This window comes from Carettochelys insculpta, chromosome 2 (assembly GCF_033958435.1).
Source record: "Carettochelys insculpta isolate YL-2023 chromosome 2, ASM3395843v1, whole genome shotgun sequence".
NCBI lineage: Eukaryota > Metazoa > Chordata > Testudines > Carettochelyidae > Carettochelys > Carettochelys insculpta.
In genome coordinates, this window is record NC_134138.1 from 212364848 (window position 1) to 212377849 (window position 13002).

The 13002-nt window shown below is 45.6% G+C and overlaps 1 protein-coding gene across 2 annotated transcripts in view; it reads right to left on the reverse strand.

The window, feature by feature from the left end:
- Window positions 1–1643: 1643 nt before the first annotated feature.
- PLCL2 (phospholipase C like 2) overlaps window positions 1644–13002 on the reverse strand; it is a 164178-nt gene continuing 152819 nt past the window's right edge. For both annotated transcript variants that reach the window (XM_074984498.1, XM_074984499.1), the window contains one exon: window positions 1644–8835. In XM_074984498.1, coding sequence (XP_074840599.1) covers window positions 8656–8835 — 180 coding nt within the window. In that variant the 3' untranslated portion in view covers window positions 1644–8655. The remainder of the gene's footprint in view (window positions 8836–13002) is intronic.

Below are 13002 nucleotides of genomic sequence, written 5' to 3' on the forward strand. Positions count from 1 at the left end.
GCTGAGCAACCGTACCTGGGTTTGGGGGCCTGCGTCACCCCCCCCCAACCCCAGCCTGTTTTCACACACACACACACCGAAGTCTGAGAGGCGGGTGTATCTCATGTCCACCTCCTGCTGTACCCCCACAGGGCCAGGTGGGGTTAGGGATATCTTGTTTCCCCACCCTCCCCCCACCGACAGATGAGGGGGTGGCCTGGGGTGGGGTATAAAGAGAGAAACTATACAGCGCTGCAGCTTTGTTTATTTATTACTTAAGCTGTTGTAAGTAGGACTGATGGTAACTTTTAAAATTACCACCAGCACTCGGGCTGCACATAGAGGGCAAAAGGTCACATTTTGGCACTCGCCCCCTCAGCAGGGTTGCTGACCTGGCCTTAGCCATTGGACAAGGTGGTCACCTCCAGAAACAGTGAAGGTTGTTCCAAGCACATCGTGCCGCTGCAAACAATGGAAAAGCAAAACGTTGCTAGTGAGGCATGTAGCATGCGCCTGCAAACCAGAGCCCTTCGCGCTGTTGAGGCACCTGCAGTTCCTCAGCCAGGCGCTCTGCTTTTATGAACCATAGGAGGCTCATTGGAGCCGAGGTCCTCCATAGCTGGCTTGTGAGCACCATGTTTCTATGCCCGGCGTCTCCTACTGCAGCTCAAGTCCACCTCACCTCATTACAGCCCCCACAAAACACTCCCCTTCTGACCCTGTTATGTAAATTAAGGTCTCATGACTTACCCACCTCAGCTTCGCCTGGTGCTGTGTGTCAGGGCGTTTGCTGAAGAGGGGACATAGGGCTAGACCAGCAGGAAACGGCCTGTGCAGGGCAGGCTGAGGTGAGAAGTGGCTGTACCAAGGCACTGGTATTTGACAGGCTGCCTCAGGCCAGCTCCTTGGGTGCTTTGACACACTGGGCAGTGTTGCTGGGATCTCTGTGCCAACACCTCACCAAAAGCTGCTTATGCCACCATGGTGCACAGGCACTCGGGAGCCTTGGCCGCAGCCCAGAGAGAGGCCTGCAAGTGCCGATGTGAGCCTGCCAGACGCCATACCAGGCCTCCCTGGGGGCCACTCCAGCACCACCCGGTCCCTTTGTGTACGGAACCCTCTGCCGCCCACTCACCTGCCCCTCCACACAGCCATGTGCTACCCCGCTACTGCTGCCCAAAATGCTGCATTGACTCGCGCTGTGTGCCACTCCAACCCAACATGTTATGGCGCAGCAGCCTAGTGCATTGCGAGCTGAAGCAGCAGCACAGCCTTGCCCCCCACCGGCCCCCACACAAGCCCCCTGACCTGTCCTGGAGCACTCTGAACCCCTGGGTGCTCTCAGTCTCCCTCTTTGACCCTCCCCAGTGGCTCTCTACTGAGCAGCACTGGGGCGTCGGAGTCGGTTGTGGAGCAGCAGCTAGGACAGGCGCAGGTAGGTCTGTCACTGGTTCCTGGTGGAGACCAGACACGTTGTAATGCCTAATGGGCACTGGAGCTGACAAGAGCTCTCAGGACAGCAGCACCCGTTTAATGGTGCTTGGCTGCGCAAGTTAGTGTCCAAAGTAATAGTAGCATACCCGTCACAACGCAGGCACTGGCAGCGCAGGACAACTGCCCTAAGGTCAAATCAGTGGGACCTCTTGTCCAGGATGGTACTGGGGCAGGGGTAGGAGGGAATTGGCATGGCTTACGCTGCCTGTGCTACACTACTTTTTTGTGGCAGCTAGCCTATGTCTTCTAGGGTTGGACATCACAGCCCCAGCCTACAAGTGTGATGTAGGGTTAGTGAGGCTACTTGCGGGCCTGCAGGTGGAGTAGCTAGTGCAGAGTAGCCCGTATACATTAGCTACTGCAGCCTTAGGCCCCATGGCTCTGCTTTAATAGGAAAGCTCACACGGTGGAGCAATTAGGATGATTACATAGTGGTATAACAAGAAGTCCTATGGCACCGTCTAGCATAAACTTTCACGGGCAAAAACCTGCTTCATCAGATCTATCAGACAAAGCGGGTCTTTGCCCACAAAAGCTTATGCTCCAAAATAACTATTAGTCTACAAGGTGCCACAGGCCTTCTTGTTGTTCTGGAAGATACAAACTAACACAGCTACATCACTCATACATAGTGGTATGACTGGTTAGTGTATTGTATTTCTATGGCTACTGTTTGTGCATAAAGCTGGCTGCACTTTACCCCTGTGAAAACACTTCTCAACCTGTTCACGGTGCTGTTTAGTTTACCTAGTCTATACTGGGCTAAAGTATGGGCGACAGCTTTCCTTTAAAAACACACAGGTCACTAAGGCTTTGCTGGAAACTACATGGTGGCCAGGAGACAGCAGCATCGTTACTAAAATAAGAATCATACAGCAGAAATAGGAAAGTCGTACAACTGAAACCGAAGTTTGCAAGAGCATTGGCTGGCTCTTTACAGATTTGTTTCATTCACTTAATCGAATATAGACACCATTTTTAGTCACATAAAAACCACTTCTATTTTTCATGCTGGCACCTCTGACATCTTCCTTCTGCTTCAGCATCACAACAGGAAGAATGAACATGGTAACCAGCCAGGGAGCCATACTCAAGTATTTTTATACAGCATGTAACTATTGCTGCAAGGCCTGAGTCATGCACCTTTATCTGTGGGATAGCAGAGTTTGTGATATTCGAAGGGGCATTCTATCTAACTCTCATTGCTGCACTAAAACAGGGAGTTAGGAGTAGGAGGATAAATAATCAAAAATAGGAGGAACTTGTACTCTTGGTAGGAAATCCTGCCTCTCTTGCCAACTATAGGGGGATAGGATGTCAGGTTGATGTAAAACTCAGATCTCAGTTCCATTTTGGAACCCTTGTGAAAAAGGGGTGTCAGGAAAGAGTTAAAAGTGACAGTTTTTCTCCAGCTAAGTCTTCCATTGGTTAGGAGATTTCTTGGATGGCGTAAGGTTGAATAGTTTGCTCCTAAACCATCCCATCACCTGGAGAGGGTGGCCAGAGAATGATATACTCCAGAGAGTCTTCAGGCTGCTCTAAATTATGCTGGAATGATTGAAATGGCCCAGGGAAAGCTCCACAATTAGGTGGCCATAAAGGGGATCTTCACCACTCCTGCCCTCCTCTACTGCAGTAAGGGCTTTCTGGGGGCAACTGAAGGTGGAGGTTCCAGTTCAGATTGTTACCTTTCTTGAGTAGGCACTGTTCCATCTGTTGTCTTGTGGACAGAGCAGAATATAGAGGTCACTATTTAAAAGACAAATAATTCATATGTGACTATTTCCTTTGTGCAGCATAATTTTCTTTCAAATGGCACTTATCACTTTACAGGTTGAACCCCTCTAGTCCGACACCTCAGGACCTGTGACATCAGTATTGTCTAGCATATTACCAACACTTCCACTGCTTTCTGGCCTCTTAGAAGACATTTAGGGGTATATTAGAAAAAAGAGTCTTCAAAAACCAGCATATCTATGCCAAGACAAAGCTCCTTGAATACCGTGCAGTGGTTATTCCAACACTGCACACATATGAAACCTGGACAACATACAAGCAGCATTTGAACAATATAAACACTGCCTCAGAAGAATCCTAAATATCTCTTGGGGGCAGGGTAGGCACACAAAAACTACCATCCTGGAAGAAGCAAACGTGACCAGCATTGAAGCCACTATCATTCATCAACAACTTCATTGGACTGGTCACGTGGTTCGGATGTCTGATCAATGTCTTCCAAAACAGATTCTGTTCTCCAAAATGAAGGCAGGACAGAGGCACTTTGGGGGGCCAGCAGAAGCGCTACACGGACGTGTTGAAGGCACACATGAAAAAGTGAAACATCGATATTGACACTTGGGATACTTGGCGAAAGGTAAGCCAGAGACACGAAGAAGAACAGCGCATCAAAAACTGCTCTGTACCCCTCGAACAGCTATCAACACCAGCCCATTCTGTGATAAGACCTGCGGCTCCAGAATCAGGCTGGTCAGCCATCAGCAAACTCACAAATAGGAGGATGACTGTCAAGAAAAGAGAGAGCTGAATAACAACAGTGAGAGCAGGACTGTTGGGTGTAAACACTCTTTATAGGACCAATGGAAACTTGATTAAATGCATAATTGGGTGTCCGGCTAACTAAAATCAGAGATGTTGCAGCCAAGAGAGCCAGACTAGAGAGGTTCAACCTGTATCAGTATCTTAACAGTGACTATTTCTTACCAGGTGAAAAAAATGTGGGGGGTTGGGGAGAAAAGGAGGGATACTTTGATGAAGAAAACATGTTCATTGTTTGGGAACATTTACCATAATTCAAATGTGTAAATAATTCACAGATCAAACAACATGTAAGGAAAAATATCAATGCAAACAGAGAATATAAAGTTAGAACCAGCTGCGGTTGGTTTTGTTTTGCATTGAGTACCTAGAAAATAATTGAACAATATCTTCATTTATAAACAGTGTTAAAAAATGAGTAGCAATTACAATAGCTTGCCTTCTGGAAACAAGGATACTTTTTTAAAGAAATAAATTGCAGAACTTGGACACAACTTTAGTCTTGAATTTACAATGCCAGGATTACAACTAGCATGGTTTCAAGTGTACTTATTTTTTAGTCTTCTAAAGTGCAAGGTGCATATACCTTCTGTATGCCCAAGTTGATCTCATTGTTTTATATGTTTTTAGACATATTACATAGCGCTCTGGACCATGTATGAGTAATGCATGAAAGGTTTCTACTCAAAGCAACAGACCACCATACTAGAATGTAAAATGTTGATGTTTTGGGAGTGGGGGGGCGTTTTCTTTGGTTGACTTTAAATGGTGTTTTCTGCTTTACCTAAGCTCATGATTTAAGCAAGTAGGAGGTTAAGGAGTCACAATGGAGTCATTTTGGGAAGAACCCTTTTTGTCTCTGGGTTTGCTGTACAGCTAATGAACATAACACTTATTAAGTCTGCGGATGATACCAAGCTGGGAGGGGTTGCAACTTCTTTGGACGATAGGGTCATAATTCAAAAGGCTCTGGATAAACTGGAGAAATGGGCTGAGGTAAACAGGATGAGGTTTAATAAGGACAAATGCAAAGTGCTGCACTTAGGAAGGAACAATCAGTGTCACACATACAGAATGGGAAAGGACTGCCTAGGAATGAGTACAGCAGAAAGGGATCTAGGGGTTATACTGGACCACAAGCTAAATATGAGTCAACAGTGTGATGCTGTTGCGAAAAAGGCAAACATGATTCTAGGATGCATTAACAGGTGTGCTGTGAACAAGACACGAGAAGTCATTCTCCCGCTCTACTCTGCGCTGGTTAGGCCTCAGCTGGAGTATTGTGTCCAGTTCTGGGCACCGCAGTTCAGGAAGGATGTGGAGAAATTGGAGAGGGTCCAGAGGAGAGCAACGAGAATGATGAAAGGTCTAGAGAACATGACCTATGAAGAAAGGCTGAAAGAATTGGGCTTGTTTAGTTTGGAAAAGAGAAGATTGAGGGGGGACATGATAGCAGTTTTCAGGTATCTAAAAGGGTGTCATAAGGCAAAGGGAGGGAACTTGTTCTTCCTTGCCTCTGAGGATAGAACAAGAGGCAATGGACTGAAATTGCAGCAGGGGAGGTTCAGGTTGGACATTAGGGAAAAGTTCCTAACTGTCAGGGGCCACGTCTACACGTGCACGCTACTTCAAAGTAGCGGCGCCAACTTCGAAATAGTGCCTGTCACGGCTACACGTGTTGGGCGCTATTTCGAAGTTGAAATTGACGTTAGGCGGCGAGACGTCGAAGTCGCTAACCCCATGAGGGGATGGGAATAGCACCCTACTTCGAAGTTGAACGTCGAAGTAGGGACCGTGTAGACGATCCGCGTCCTGCAACATCGAAATAGCAGGGTCTGCCATGGCAGCCATCAGCTGAGGGGTTGAGAGACGCTCTCTCTCCAGCCCCTGCGGGGCTCTACGGTCACCGTGTGCAGCAGCCCTTAGCCCAGGGCTTCTGGCTGCTGCTGCGGCAGCTGGGGATCCATGCTGCATGCACAGGGTCTGCAACCAGTTGTCGGCTCTGTGGATCTTGTGTTGTTTAGTGCAACTGTGTCTGGGAGGGGCCCTTTAAGGGAGCGGCTTGCTGTTGAGTCCGCCCTGTCACCTTGTCTGCAGCTGTGCCTGGCACCCTTATTTTGATGTGTGCTACTTTGGCGTGTAGATGTTCCCTTGCAGCGCCTATTTCGATGTGGTGCTGCCCAACGTCGAAGTTGAACGTCGACGTTGCCAGCCCTGGAGGACGTGTAGACGTTATTCATCGAAATAGCCTATTTCGATGTAGTGTGCACGTGTAGACGTAGCCAGGGTGATCAAACACTGGAACAAATTGCCAAGGGAGGTGGTAGAATCTCCATCACTGGAGATATTTAAGAAGAGGTTAGATAGATGGCTTTCAGGGATGGTCTAGAAAATGCTTGGTCCTGCCATGAGGGCAGGGGGCTGGACTCGATGGCCTCTCGAGGTCCCTTCCAGTCCTAGTCTTCTATGATTCTATGGATTATTTATAGCCCCATGCACTTTTGGGTTCAAAGTTTAACCCTAATTTAAAATTACTTGTAGGTCAAATGAACTCAGGCCATATACTGCCTTCTTTCTTTTTAAGTTCGCTTGCCTTTTCAACAAAGAAACAAATATCAGGCAAATCTTAATCCCTGATCCCCTTCAAAAATGTAATGTGCCTTAGAGGAATGAGTACCTGAGATGGCAGAATTCTGATTGTGTATTTTCAGAAACAGTCTCATGTGTGGTGTGTTATAATCAGCCACACTGTGGGTGATGTTGGCCTCCATTCTTAATGGACTATTGTTGACTTGTAATCAATCAGTTTATGAAACAATTCACATTTTAGTGGTATTTTCCAGACTGTTTTCTAAAGATTCTCATTGAAAGTTGTTTTTTGAACTCTTTGATAAGTTCTTGTTTCCAGTAAAATTGTCCTTATAGAATTGTAGTGCACGTCATTCCTGGTTCCCATTCATTTTGTGGAAGATCTATGAGGTGTGCGTTTGCCCCAGGTAGCCTAATATTGTATTTACTACTGCTAGGAAGGCTGCTTCTCATCAATTTCACAAAGAACCAGGGAGCTTACAGCTAACAGCCTACTGAAAGATCCCTTAAAAAAGCAATGGTGACTATGGGCTCAGACTTACATCTTTATATGGCAGTCACTGGAAGTTTTTCCTAAGTAGGAACAAAATATTTTGGGCTTGCAATATATGGTCTGTTCGTTGGGAGCTGAATGAGCAACACCTGTTATAATCAACTCCTAAACTGTACAGCATGTCATTTAGAAAAGCAACGTCAAAGGGTACTGCCTGGATTGTGGTCAACATTTTTTAATGACTAAAGGTTATCCTGTAATCAGATCTATGCAGGTGGATTGCTGCCCTTAGGGAGCTCTCCATTAAAGTCAATACGACTTTGCGCTGATGCAAACGTTCACTCACACAACTTTCATCGCAGACTCATGGCCTTGGTTTTGTATAAGTAAAACCTCAGTTTGGTATAAAGCGCTACTCAAGAATTCAATAAAAATTCCCTCTGCTGGCCAGAAACTGTATTTTAAGATTATTTTTCTTTGAATTTAGTGCACCACGTGATGATATACTAACTTTATTATTAAATTGGAAGCTCTGATACATGGCTCTAGGTTTGTATAATAATTTTGTGTGTACAATAGCTACTATACCTTTAGTTAAAATTGTCAAATGATTAAAAATAGCAGAATAAAAATATGTTTGTGACAAAAGTTGTAACTGAGTATATCTACTATGTACGGAAGAAAGTATTTTAAAAATACAGTTTAGTTGGAAGCTTTACTTGCATGGGAATAATATCACAAAACTTGTTTTTAATGTGAACACTTCACTTCACAGAATGAAAAATTATTTACAACATTTTACTCGCAGTTTGGTCACTTTTACATTAGCTATACATATTTGCAGAAGTTCATAAGTCTTCTTCAGACCTAAGCTATATCAGACTGATTGCACATTTTCCTTTCACACAATGGCTCTCCTACAGTGCACTGAAGAATCAGTGAGCACAGTCTAATTACATTCTTCTTTTTATTTATGGCTCAACAAGAAAAAATATTCCCCTTCAAACCCAAATATCCCCAAGGGTCTAAAATAAAATCCATAGTTTTACAGAATGTGTTATTCATTTTATTGACCTGATTTTCATAAATTAGGTGCACAATTGAATACCTACATATTACAACTACTGGGTTCTGAACAAAAATCAAGGAATTAAATTGTACACTTAATTATTTTGAAAATCAAGACAGTAACATTCTAGCCTGTGAATCTACCTCCCCTTGGTTATAGCTCATTTTCATTAAGAAAAAAGCAGTTTGCTTCTCTGCGAAACTACAAAGATCTTTTTTCAGCACACTGCTACTGCATTATGATATATTTTACACATATACAGTAAGTTTTGGCCAGCACAATAATTTCCATGTTAAACAATTTGCCATCACACGCAGAATTTTTAGAAATGTTCACAGTTTTAACAGATTGTAATTAGCTTCTCCAGTTGTGCTTTAAAATCTCCACATTCAGTATTAAGTGCAAAACAAATGTCCTGTGCAGTTAAGTTTCATAGCAGAGTTTTAAACTCCGTAACTCCAAGCAGACAGTTCCCTCATTCTCCAATTTCATCACTTGACTTTTCAGGTATGGCCTCCAGGCTTCGACGCGGCTTTGAGACTTCTGTATTTTGAGTGCCTGGTTTATTGAGTCCACATGAAAGAGCAGCATAATGGATTTGTTTCAGATTCTCCAATGTCTCATTTTTCGCATATTTTAGAAGATCAGCTTGTCCCTGTAAGACCAAATACAGTTAAAACAGAGAATCAGTAATACGGCTCTTTTCAGATGTATTGCACAGTTGCCCTGCTCATGAAGATCAAAACCAGACTACTCTGCATTAGTCAGAAGCCATGCTGCTTGCTTTCGCTGGAGCCAACTGGCTGGATAAACAATATGAGAAAAACCCTCTCCACCCAGTAGCTTTCAGCAAAGGCATCTGCTACAGTTTTAACACATGCTATTTACTAATGTAGACAGATATAAGGATTTATTTGTATATTTGACAGAGCTGGTACATGCTTGTGTGTACCAGCAAGTTTTCCTCACCGAATAGTAGCCTGGTGCCAAATCTAAATGTGTCAAAATGGGATATCGAAATAAAGGCTGGCATTGAGAGAGGCAGAGAGGATGGAAAAAAACAGCTGGGTTACACTGTGATGCTTCCAAGGAATTATATTTGTTCCCCTGTATGAAGAGGAGTTTAAGAAGAATTAGTAAGAATGCAGGTTTAGAACTGGAACCGGCCAGGCTGGAGGGTGCGGGTGGGGCAGCAAGCTGCAGGCCAGGGGGTGGTGGGAGTGGGCCGGGCCAGAAGTGCAAGGGAGGGAGCAGGCCAGGCTGGAGGCTGCGAAGGGAGCTGCAGAGCATGGCTGGAGGTACCTGGCTGTATGACTGCGGGTGTCCCACTGTACAGCTGGAGCCACTTGGCAGCACCTAACCGCCCCACCACACAGTGGGAGCAGTTTTTGTTGCACAGCTGGAGGTACTGGTGGCTCCTCCAGGCTGCACCAGTGGTAAGTCCCCTGGGGGAGTGGTGGGCCAGGGGCATTCAAGGTCTGGGCCAGGGTGGGTGTGGGAAGCGAGCCGGGCTGAGCCGGAGGATGTGAGGATGCTGGGGGCTGGGGAGGGGGGTGTTTGGGAGCTGGGCCAGGCCGGAGGGCGCAGGGGGAGCTGTGGAGCGTGGCTCCAGGAACCTGATTGCATGGCCATGGGCACCCCACTGTGCAGCCAGTGCTGCTTTGTCGTGCACAGCTGGAGGTACCAGCAACTCCGGTGGAAGATTCAAAGATTTGCCTTCTCAATTTAGAACTCAAAAGTTGGCCTAATACAATAATTCCTTTGTTATTGGCTAAATGTCTCAATGACTAGACAAAAATCCCATCCTATTAGCCATCTAAGTGAGGAACTACTAGGTCTTACAAAACTAATCCTCAACGCCTTGTATTTTGTTGCAAAAGTCTGTGAATCAGGATCAAATAGTGCCTTAAGAAACAAAGTACTATTCTATATGCTTGATTCCTAACTGGAATATATACATTGACAGTGCAGGCTAGTCACCCTTCCTCATGGGCAGTCACACCCCATGCTCCGAAAATTTATGCTGCAAAACCTAGATGTGTACAAAACAGATACTTTCCAAGAAGAATGCAAACCTAACCGATGGCTCAAACAATGAGATGCACACACCATAATCCAGAACAAATTAAAGGAAAGCAACATTAAAGGAAATAAAGCACCAGCTGTCCCAACAGTAACCTCACCCTTAAAGGCAACAATTCTGAAGCTTGAATCAATTCCAAAACTAAACCCAGATGCTGTTTATTGGATGTATGGCTATGCTAGTTCTATCAGTTTTTCACTTCTGGAGTTGCCGTCAAATCTGGGTTATGTCACAAGTGAAAGTATCCTAATCCTTTGAGTCTAGTCGTAGCACGAGGTGGATGTCTGCCTCAGCAGTGTACATCTCAGACTGAGGAACAAGGAAAGGAACTGGATGCTGTGGAGGGTTGGTAAAAGAGCAACTTCCCACCTCCAACAAGTATGGCAAGGAAGCTGTAGGAGGGCACCCTGACGCTGAATGTCTACTGTGGCAGTAGAGGGAGCTTCCTCCCTCCTGCCATCACAGGGAGCAAGTGTGAGGGTCTGCGGCAGTGGAGCTGCACAGGGTTCCCAGTGCAGGTCTGTGGACACTCAATGCCTGAAGACACAAGGCTGTAGGACGGCTGTGGTGCTGGTTGGGTGGCTAGGGCTCTTCATATTTATGAACTCCTGAACATCTGAATAAAATGCATCCCCTCCCGCCCCCCGGCTACTGAAGTAACTGGGAGTACATGGCACACTGGACATTCATCAGTAGCAACCTATTGCTGCCCTTTTGCTATGTTGCTGGTACGCAACTGTAGCTGTTATGGGCTGTGACAACAATTCGCAGGAGGCACTGTTCTCCTGAGGGAAATGCTGCTTTTAAGTGGCGGTTGGCCTCACAAAGTGTTGCTGCAAAATGACCATCTATGATATTCACATTTGCTCATTCTTCACAAAAGGAATTGGCTCTAGTATTGTTTTGTGACCCAACCTAAAGTACAGTAAACCCTCAATTTAACAGACCCGCATATAACGGACTTTGGAAATAACAGACACTGTCTGCCAGCCCCACCCCCAAATAAATGCCAGAGACTCACTAGAGCCTCCACCGGGGCTGGACGAGCAGCTGGGGCCACCAGGGCCAGAGGAGCCAGGGGTTGGGGGCTGTGGCAGGGTGCAGAAGCTCTCCTCTCCCAGCCCCATGTGCATGGAGCATGCCTGCAATGGCTCTGAGCAGCAGCCATGGTGTTGGAGGCTGCTGCCTGCTGGCAGGCTGGGGGCAGACTTGCTTTATCTTTGCACCAGCAGCTCAAAGCCAGCAGCTGGAAGAGCCACAGTGGTGAGAGCTGCAGGAGGTGGAAGGAGCCAGGCTGGCATTAAGCTCCTCTCCTGGTAATTGGGAGCAGAAGATGGAGGTGTGAGGGGAAGAATGGGGCAGGGTGGGAGGGAGGAAGAGAAGTGGGGGCAGAGGACAGGAGTGAGTGATGGGCTGAGAAGGTCGGTGTATCATCATACAGTAGAACCATTCGGATATAACTGACTTCTGGTGTTAACAGACACCCCCCTCCCCCTTAGTCCATTAAATCGAGGGTTTACTGTAGCTACTTTAAAGAACATCAAATTTTAACACTAAGATTGTCTATAAACTGTTAAAAAAGAGGACCTGAGTTAATATGCAGCATTGCTTAAATTTCCTTCCTGAATTTAGGCTCTCATTTGCCTGAATCCTACCCTAGAACAGCAGCTTCATCAGCATGGAAACTCATGCTTTGCTTTGATATTTTCAGGTATGAGTTGTGATGTCAGATACGAATAGAAACTGAAAGGTAATTAAAAAGGAAAGGAGCTTTGGTTTATCATCTCCTCTACATCTGTGAAATGAGATGTTGGCTTTGATCCAATGTGACACATTAACAAGCAGAATGTCTCAACAGTTTTATGTTGTCTTTACACTGTAGCTTGTCCTGAAACTTGATTTTTGTCGCAGATTCTACAGTACCGTGTGACTGTCACTCCTATTACTGTACAGTCTACTTTTAAAATGACTTGTTGGCTATAAATTAAAAATGAAATGGGAATGTAAAAAATGGAAGGGCAGACACTACAATATGGCTGCCATGGATCAGCGCCAAGCCATCAGATTGGCTCAACAGGAGTGCACCAATGCGGTCTGTTTAAAGGGCAGCAGTAGGTGAATATCAAAAAGGTTGGAGCAGGCATTTGCTTTGTGGATCTGTGTCTGTCTTTTTTTCTAGTGCTGGTATTAGTGCTGATCTTTGTACATGGCTGTGCAGATCCTTACACTTCTTTCTTTGGACAGTAAATTTTAGGACACTTAGGGGCCAGCTCCAAATAATCATCACTGTTGATTGTAGTTTGGGATGATTATGAGGCAGAGTGTGTAGAATTTATGTTGTTGGCCATCTGAGAGAAAAACCATCAGAGTGCCGGTCGGCTGTGCTGACGTGACTTAGTAAGAGGGTACCCTCTTGCTCTAAATGAGAAAGGTTTGGTGTAGGTGTCACAAGGCATCGAAGCTGGTGCCATTATGTATTCTGTCTTTGCTTAGCTGGAGGGATAAGGTATGTCTCTTGAAAGGTTAAAGAGTTCAGAAAGAGTGGCCAGCATGAGCAAGTCTTTTGTCTAGGCATGTTTGACTGCACTGTATTTTAAAACGCTGCAGTCTTGTGACCATTTTGAATAAACAAGGAGTTCTTGCTGGTATTTGGGTGGGCCCTCTACAACTGGCAGAGTGTAATTTTGTAAGTACAGGATGAATCTCTCTAATCTGGCATCCTCGGGACCTGACTGGTGC